We start from the raw sequence: 9,844 nt of genomic DNA, 5'->3' as shown, positions 1-9,844 counted from the left end.
CTGAAGCAGTCTCAAAGCGCTTTACATATCACCCAATCACTCTCACATTCACACAGGACTGCCATGCAAGGCGCTAGTCGACCACTGGGAGCAACTTAGGGTTCAGTGTCTTGCCCAAGGACACTTCGACACATAGTCAGGTACTGGGATCGAACCCCTAACCTCTCGATCAGAAGACGACCCTCTACCACCTGATCCACGGTCGCCCAGGTGGTAGAAAAAATTATTTGTTTTGTATTTATTTATTTATATTACTTATTATTTTTATTTCTTCTTATTTTTTCTAATTTCAACTTTATTAATTTTCTTTAATAACAATGTAATCATACTTAATTTGTATTAATACTGTATTAATAATACAAACGTTTACTATATTTCTTATGTTTATCTTTTCTGCAAAGAACGGCGGAGGCCGAAGGCAGAGCAAGACTGAGGCGGCGGGTCTTTGTAGTCGGGGAGGAATGCGGAAATGTCCCCGCTCCGTGTCAAACCTCTCTGAAGGGGGTCAGGCCACATTCAGCCGGCGTGGGAAAGCCGGGCGGAGAGAGCGAGAGCGTTGGCCTGTCCGCGGGTGTAAAGGAGGGAAGAAAGGAGAGCAAAGAAAGGACGGGATCCACAGAGCAGCGTGGTTTGTGGAGGCTGGATCACGCGTCTGTCTTTGTCCTCTGACCCCCCCCCCCCCACCCACACACACACACACACACACACACACACACACACGCACGCACGCAACGAATGAGAGTGCGTGAGTTTTTTTTTTTTTTTTTTTTTTTGGAACAGCCCCCCCTCCTCCTCCCTCCTCCCTCCTCGCCACAGTGTGACTGTCTGCCTGTGTCGGTGAAGTCAGAAGGATGGGGGTTCGAGTCCTGCACCGGCAAAAAAACTACCTGTGTGGCCCCCGCATGGAGGACAGTGTCCGGGGATGCGTTTGACGGACTAGTGTTCCCCCTGTGAATGCCTCCGCAGCATTTTAACCAGCATGCCGACCTTGCGACATTTTAATGAACAACATAAACCAAGGTAAATGTTTGAGTAAAAAAAAAAAAAGAAAAGAAAAGCGGGGGCATTTCTGCACAATTAGCACTTTTTCCAGGTTAAAAATGTTGCACTAGTTTTTTTTTTTTTTTTTACAAACAGTGACACACCATATTACGATTAGGAGAAGGACAAAAATGAAAGGAAGTCACCCCAAGCTCACGAAAACATACTTAGAACTCGATGTGTGCGCTGAGCTACGCGTGTACATAGCTTTTGGTTGGTTGAATTTGTGGGTTTTTTTAGTGTGTTTTAGTTGCGGTAGGAAGTGCAGACAATGCAGCCACGTGCTCACAAAGTTTGCCTGTCCTCGCGCAAGAAACGCTGATAACGCAGCACGGACACAGTCGGTCACTTCTGTGTCTGTTATAAAGTCAAACAGTCTGCTGGGAGAGGATTGATTATGCTGCCTTTTATTTACCTAATGTCTTTTAACGCAACGGGGCATGTATGTGTGTGTGTGTGTGTGCGTGTGTGCGTGTGTGTGTGTGTGTGTGTGTGTGGGGGGGGGGGGGGTTAAACCTGCATAACAAACAACTGTTGGAGTTGAGTGCGGAATGATCCACATGATTAATGTGAAACAAATGTAGAGCAAAAAGCAGGATGAATGTGATCCATGTGAGTTATTTGCCTTTATTTGGTGTCTGAGGTTGGTGGACATGAGTTGCCATGCGCAACAGGAGGAGGAGTAGAAGTTGAACACAACTGCGCTCTTTTGATAGTCGGATTAAAAACATGATGACAGTCGCGTGATTGCCTATACCTGGCGTGCAATTTTTTTTTAAATTTTTTTGTTGTTGTTGTTCTTCCTCCCTTTCATCAAATCTGACAAAAAGAGCGTGTCTCCCATCTGTGTCTCCTTATCATCTAGGCATGCATGCATGTGCCAACTTTATTCTGTGAATATGGCTTTGTGAGAAACTGGCTCGTCAGCCCTCGCTGGGATTCCCCTGGAATATTTTCAACGAGGAGAGAGAGAGAGAGAGAAACACACAACAAACAAACAAAAAAAAATCTGCAAAAATGGATAAAGAAACTGTTGGTACTCAATATGAGCCCGTGGCCGAGATTGGAGAAGGTGCCTACGGGAAGGTGTACAAAGCCAGGGATTTGAAGAACGGGGGACGCTTTGTAGCCCTGAAAAAAGTTCGAGTCCAAACGGAGGAAGAGGGGATGCCTCTGTCCACCATCCGGGAGGTGGCGGTACTGAGGCAGCTGGAAGCCTTCGAGCACCCCAATGTAGTCAGGTAAGTGCAGTGTGTGTTTGTGAGCATCATGTTGTTATTTATTTAAATTTAAGAATTACAATCACATTGTGAAACTGAGACGAGACATGCAACTTCCGTAATATTGGGTTTGTGGCTTCCCAGTTGTCCAATGGAACCTATAAAACAGACCTGCACTCATACTGGTCCGCCTGTGCAAATGATTAGTGACGCACAATACTCTCACTTTCAAAACCATTTTCTAAATAGCCTAACGCAGGTGTTTCCCAACCAGGGGTACGTGGAAAAATGAAGAATTTATTTCCAAGATAATAAAAAATAAGTCCTTAAATAAAATGGTGCGTGTGTGCTATGGCTTGTTTCTAAAATTTAAATGCCTAAAGAGGACATATTCAAATAAGCTCCTTTTGTGGTAAATGTCATAAAAGTTATATATAATACAGGCAGGTTAATTATTTGTTTTGTATTTATTTATTTATATTACTTATTATTTTTATTTCTTCTTATTTTTTCTAATTTCAACTTTATTAATTTTCTTTAATAACAATGTAATCATAATTAATTGGTATTAATATTGTATTAATAATACAAACGTTTACTATATTTCTTATATTTATCTTTTTTTTTTTTTTTTTTGCCTTGAAGGCAACATCATTTTATGTTTAATTTGAGTTAAATAAGAAGATAATGCCTGAATATTACTTGTTCAATTTAAGAAGATGAATTAAAAATGACTTGCGTTGAATATTTAGTTGTGTTATGTTCTACTTTTGGAGAATCATGAACACGTATGAGTGAGGGGGTACTCATGGTATGACAAAAAGGCTCAAGGGGTACACAAGACAAGAAAGGTTGGGAACCACTGGCCTAAAGCCCTATATGTTGAAGATTTGGTTCATTTAACCCAGTGTCAGAATGAAATAGAAATACACAAACATGCACTAGTTTACATCAATGGTTCCCAACCAGGGGTACGTGTAACCCTTGGGGTACTTGAACACATTGTAAGGGTTACTTGGATACATTGATGAATCTATGCTCAGCCATTTCGGAGCCTATTTCAGACACTGTACATGCTCATCCAACATCTGTTCCAACCACTGACAATAAACAACATTAATGGGATAAACAATATTGTGGCCTTAATATCCTACTAAATTGTTACTGAAATGTTATGCACATTACTAAAAATTGAGGTAAATATATAATCCGATATATAATAATTGTAATGCACAAAATTGATATTTAGTGTGCATTAATGTAGTACAGGTTGACATTTTCAAGCTGTAGGAGATTTCAGAGGCCAACATGTAAATAAAACAAGAAAGGTGACTAAATTGGAGTGACGAAGGGGTTCTCCTAATCTGAAGAGAGGCCTCGGGGGGGTACGTGAGACAGAAAAAGTTGGGAAACACTGGTTTACATCAACGCCGTCACTAAACATGATGTAGCTGTGTAAATAAAAGTAGTGAGTATTATTTTACTGTTCGTTTAACAAAAACAAGCATGTGACTAGATCACTAGTGATATTTCATTTTATTATCCACCTTATTCCTAGGGACACCACTTTCTGATTATGGGTGCTGTTTCCTACGTGGTAAATTCATGAAATACAAAATAATTAAACGGACGGTTCACAGGAATTTGTGCCTATCTCTGAGAACAAATGTATTTACAGTATTTTCTGAGTCCCCCAAAGTCCTGGAATATTTTAACTGTTTTGGAAATATTGCCAATTTTATTTTAATGTTTAAAATATGTTAAACTCCAAAGATATTAAGCGTTATCGAGAAGTCAAAGTGCTGCATATTTTCATTCTCTACCTCATTAATAAAACTGTGCTTAGGTAAGATCACCTCAGCTGTCGTACGCTAAAAACCAGCAAATTCATATGCAAAAAAGAAATCTTAGCGCTTCAGGACTGAGTCATGGAAATTTCGTAAAATATTTTAAAAAAGTTTTGGAAACATTTTAAAAAATCTTTGTGAAAAAAGTGCGGGAATCCTTTTCTTTTGTAATTAAAAAATGAAATTACTTTATTTAGTAGTGTATGTTGATTAATACTATTCTATTCATTGGACCATTTTGTAAACGTGCACCAATTTGCAAATCTGCTTTATGCTGGTGAGGGGTGTAATTAGGGCTGGGCTATATGGACCAAAACACGTATATATCGATATTTCTTCGCAATAGTGATAAACGATATAAATCTTGATATTTCTAACTCAATAAAGTCTTACCAGAAAGATAATTCTAGATTAAATTTTCTGATCAAAAATGCCACATAGGCACATTTATTTACAAACAGCTGCACAATATTTCCCACTTTAGTTTTTTCTCCTCTAAGGGACAGCACGTGTGAGTGAGTTCTGTAGTGTGGCTTGATTAGGGGAAGGTCTGGGTTAGGACGCACTCAGTAATCCATCAAACTTTCATGCTTTCATGCTTTCAAGTAGCAAAATCAGTGACTCCTAAAACAAGTATTTTAATACGAAATAAGCGATAAAATAAAAATTTATGAATATAGGCGAAATTGTAATTTTCTGTAGCGGCGAAAATCTCTGTATAATGCCCAGGCCTGGGTGTAATTTGCCTAAAACATATTTCACTGGCGCTACATCTCTAAAATAATGTCTTTTTGAGCAGGATTTAGACTTTGGCTCCCACAATCTAAAAACACGTTTCCATGCAGTGAACTGGTGACCTGTCTTGGGTGTGCCAAGGCCTCTTGTGGCTCAAACCTCCAAACAGGATAAGCTTGTATAGACTATGGAACATGACGGAAACACTCACTCGGGCAGTGGTTTTAAATATTTTTTTCTGTTATCTCCCCCTTTTGAATATTGAAAAAAATGCATAAAATAGCATTACATGTGTAATCATATATTATTAAAAAAGTAATAATGAAGTTCTTTGAGTTCAAAGAGAGAAGTCATTTTCATGCTCCATGTTTTTTGCCGTGATGTCACCCATGCCCCAGTTTGGGAACCACTGCACTATAGGGAATGATGTACTTCATCTTCTACACCCACTTTCTGACCACTCTCCCAGCTGGTTGTAAACATAAGGCAGGATAATCTCCGGACAGAACGCCAATCTTCCACAGGGCCAACCCACACATATGAACAGAGGGCCAACAGCAGCAACTAAAAACTCAAACTCTGCAAAATATGCTGAGCATTGGGCCTCCCAAGCTGTAGTTAATCATGTACTGGTCTATTATAGGGCTGAACCATTTTGGAAAATAATCTAATTGCAATTTTGCAATTTAATTGCGATTTAATATGCAATTATTTCTTTCAAGGGCCTCTTGTCATGTATTTTTCAATGAACACAAGCAATAAGTCAATCTGTTTCATAATAAACTATTTCAGTTTTGTTTAAACTTTACCTAAATATAAAATATAAAGCAAACCAATATGTGGCTTTACATCTTCAGCATATTTCTTAAACACTGTTTGAGCTTGACCGGGCAATTAAAAATAAAAAATTTGCAGCTTTTGCGATTAGAAAATAGTGTTTTGATATCGCGATAATATCGCAAATGCAATTTATCGTTCAATTTAACTGTCCATTTTTCTTCAATAAATACTCCAAATCCTGGTTTAATTTAAACTTATAGCTGATTCCAAACAGAACAATGAATTAATAAGTATTCTAAAATGTTTTTGTGTAAATTGAATAACAACCTCAGTGTTGAACAGGTGAATTAATTATTATTATACTAACAAACGAGCCATTTTAAAAGTATTGTTTCATACATTCTAAATTGCCTGCCAATACTCAACAGTTAAACTATTGTCAATTTAGTCAACAATTTAGTATTTAAATGTGATTGTCTGAATACTTTAGAACACAATGGATAGATTCGTTCAATATTGCCTCCAAAACCAAATGAACTAATCTCCATTATAACCATCTAGTATGTCAGTGTGTTATTTATGCTGAGGGTTGTCCTGTATTTCGAGCTAGCCTGTGCTCGTCTGTGTTAAATCTAGTCAGGACATTCTTTCCATGCAGAGTACATTAGACTGTACAGTCTAAACATGCTACATACAGTCAGGTTTTTAATAGCTTTTTGCACAGAATGGTTTTCCCTTCAGTTTTGTGATGAATTGCTCGCTCAGAGCACAGCAGTCCAGATACCGCGTCACAACTTGGCTCCAGCCAAGGTCTGACCTTGTAAGTGTTCTAATATAGGTTATTGAGTACGTTGGGATTGAAGGAGAAGCCTATAAATGGATCCCACAGCCCCGAAAAGTAACTTCCTGTTGCAGAAATTAATAATAGAGGCTAGTGTTTGTATTTTTGTTTCTTATAAGACGAGTGAAGGTTGTCAATATTCCAAGGTGAATGAATCAGGAAGTTGGACATTTAAGAGCGAAACATCCAATGAAATACCAGGTTGATATATTATATTTGTTAATTATGTGCATCAGTTCGTCAGAAAAACTCCCACTGTCCTTCGGAGTAGCGCACTAGCAGCGCCGGCTATAGGAAAAGTGCATTGTGGGCCTTCTGTGTGACTCCAGGCAAACCCATTATTCATTCCATATGTTCAATGTCTGCTGAGAGCCCCCATTGTAATCCGACAATCGAGCAGTGAGGGGCGTTTAACCCCGGCACTGCAGGCTGAGGGCGCCTTCCCTTCCCTCATCTCACTCACTAACTCACCTGTAAGAAACCTTATTGGACTCCCAACAGCACATGCACCGCGTGTTCCTGCGGCATAAAGACATTAGAACACCTCAAACTATTGCTTTTGTATCTCTACAAATGTTTTTATGTTACAATAACTTTCAGTATGAGAAGGTATCATTTGGATATTGTACTTTGTGGATTGAGAACAAGCTTGTAACTGTTTTTTCTGGCTAGACGACAACCTTTTATGCACGTTTCGTTTCACAAAGCCATGGATTGATCATGAGAATGCAATTTAGATGCCTTAGAATAGACAAAGTATGATCATTAAACAATGCACATACACGCTGCTGTAGAACACAATCCTAGTGCTGTGTCGGTGTTTTTCTCTATTGGCTAGACAAGTCACTGCAATGCTAATACTTGAAGATAAACATACAGGGGCTTAGAAAAACAGGATCAATCCCATGCACTGTGCTAATAATGATGAAGTCATGGGAAACCGTTCCATATTAGCCGTGTAGTTAAAAGTAACTACTGCCTGCTGCTAGAGATCCATCACGTGGCTTTTCTTCCCCATGTTGTGCTGATGAGAGATGCTGCCTTGCCCAACACACCACCCAGTAACAGTAGTTGTCATAGTGTTGGTAGAAGAATGTTGCCCGTAGTCCCCAATTCTTTGAAGAGGACATACTGGATAACTTTTTTTGTCAGCTTTTCATCCAAGCTTGCCTTGGCAGGTTTACCGACATAATCTGGATTCTTGCTTTTAGTTGGTTGCCTAGCAAGACCTGGCTATAAACATAGTTGCTTAAGGGGGTAGAGTCTTAAAATGTTTAAAAGCTCTACATAAAAGTAGAAAAATCCCTCAGCGTGTCACTTGAGGTAGAACTATCAACCTGTGACATAAATACACTAGACTGGTAATTTATGAGGGTAATGTCTGAGAGCTGGTGATGTAGTCGCGGCCAGTCGGAGATCTCCCTAGACATTTTACAGGAAAAGCTTGTTTGTGTGTGTGTTTATGTGACTTTAAACCCTAAATGAATTTGCTGTGTTCTCCTTGTGCTTTCTCATGCTGCTTTGTTAGACTAGTTACTCATTCAGACATGTTGACCTGCTATAGAAGGACACACAGGTGTGACTATTAATGTTAATGGGGGCACCAAATTCAGGCTCTTGTTAGCCTGTCTAGTACAGTGTGTTTGACTGGTCTGTAGTCACATTTAGTTGAATGTACACTCAGTGTTAGTTTTCATTAATCCAAAGTGCATTGCTTGAAATTGCATCATTTATTTAAATATAAGTACAAAAGATTAATTTATTTCAGTCAAAAAAAAATATAGTATTTTTATTATTTTCAACAATACCATTTCAACATGACAAACTGACTAAATTGATTCAAAATCTCATTTAATGAAAATAAATATCAAATACTATATTTAATTGTAAATTAGTAGATATGGGGAGTAATTACTGTAAATGGGCCGGCAATACAGGGTTAAATGCTAAAGTTGAAGTAGTTTCAAAATTAGCTGGAGGTGTTTTTTTTAATGGCACGTTCACACCAAAAAGTGTCAACAGCGTCTGGTTTCCATAGATACTATATGGTGGACGCGCTTCTAGGAGCATCAAGAAGCGCGTTTTGAAGCTTTACGCGTGGAGGACGTGGCATGTTTTGAGATTTCAAGCTGTTGACATGTGTCCGGCGCCTCCAACGCGGCCGACGCAAGAGTTGGGATTTTTGAACTTTTGGGGCATATCGCGGCGCGTCAACCAATCAGGAGCTTTCCCCAACCGTGACTTAGTCAGAATAATGAAAAGAAGGAAAAAAACACTAACCGGAGGCGGCGACAGATGGACATTCTGCTGGAATAGAGCGCCTGTAGTTGGTGTCCTGGTAGGAGATGCAAGCGTCAAACTTGGCCCGGGAGAGACGGAAGTAGCGCTGAAAGCGACTCTTGTTCCAGCGCAGCTCTGGTGAATCCAGAAACGGCGCCGATGCACAAATAAAGCCAAACCACTCTCTCGATAATGTAGAGCCGATGAACGGGGGTCGTATGCGGCGTGTTCAGCAAGGAACTCCAAACTTTATTCTCCATCGAACCACACTTCTCTATAGCCCTCTGACATCACAGAGCGCACACTGAGTCACACCAAAATACTGTACATCTGACCGGAAACACCTCCTTCTCAACACAATAATGTTCCCCACCACTTCACAGTCACTGGGTGAATTATAAACGTAACCGATCGCCACAATATCATCCATTGTATGAACACCACCGGCAACAGAGAAGCCCCTCCCCTAAACGTGCTCAACGCGCTCTCTTCCCAACTTGTTTGGATGCGCGTCCAGAGCGTCTTCGATTCCAATTCACTGAGCACAAGCATCCAACTAGGGCGTGAGGCACGATTTTAATGCCCGGAACGTGGGGCGTCCACTGTCCTGTAAAGATGAGTTGCTGAACTGTAGAATTGAATTTTAATTCTAATTTATTGATTATTCAAAAGGGACGATGCACATTAATAAACAGACATGCTGTAAATAAGCCAGAGTTAGCCAACAGAGGCTAGTTTTCATCTGGTGTCCCTGGCCAGATTTTAAAGGCCACCTAGAATATAAAATGTATTAAAAACAGAGAGAATACAACATGACAAAAGAGAACAGGTATGACAAATAACAATAATTACTGATAAAACAAAGCACTAAGTCTGGACTAAGAATTTCCACACAAACAAAATAGTTAGTCCATTCTTAACACAAGAGAAACAATGTGCAAAAATCTAAATAAATCAAAATAATAATAAAACAATAGACTGTCAGTGTGAACATAATTGGTGGTCAATAAGCCATGTTTTTAGCTGCAGAGAAAGGCACATTTAACCATTAAAATTCTATATTCGCTGGAAGATCGCTCAACTTAATAACATTGAACACC

At 39.4% G+C, this 9,844-nt stretch overlaps 1 protein-coding gene across 2 annotated transcripts in view; it reads left to right on the top strand.

The window, feature by feature from the left end:
* Positions 1 to 413: 413 nt before the first annotated feature.
* Positions 414 to 9,844, top strand: part of cdk6 (cyclin dependent kinase 6) — a 48,309-nt gene continuing 38,878 nt past the window's right edge. Inside the window, exons 1-3 of one of the 2 annotated variants that reach the window (XM_028460982.1) lie at positions 414 to 628; positions 781 to 1,020; positions 1,907 to 2,282. In XM_028460982.1, coding sequence (XP_028316783.1) covers positions 2,059 to 2,282 — 224 coding nt within the window. In that variant the 5' untranslated portion in view covers positions 414 to 628; positions 781 to 1,020; positions 1,907 to 2,058. Of the gene's footprint in view, positions 629 to 780; positions 1,021 to 1,738; positions 2,283 to 9,844 lie in introns of those variants that run through there. The other variant, XM_028460983.1, reaches the window with a different exon arrangement.

This window comes from Gouania willdenowi, chromosome 11 (assembly GCF_900634775.1).
Source record: "Gouania willdenowi chromosome 11, fGouWil2.1, whole genome shotgun sequence".
NCBI lineage: Eukaryota > Metazoa > Chordata > Actinopteri > Blenniiformes > Gobiesocidae > Gouania > Gouania willdenowi.
The sequence above is the reverse complement of the archived record's forward strand: the minus strand, read 5'-3'. Positions and strand labels throughout refer to the sequence as shown.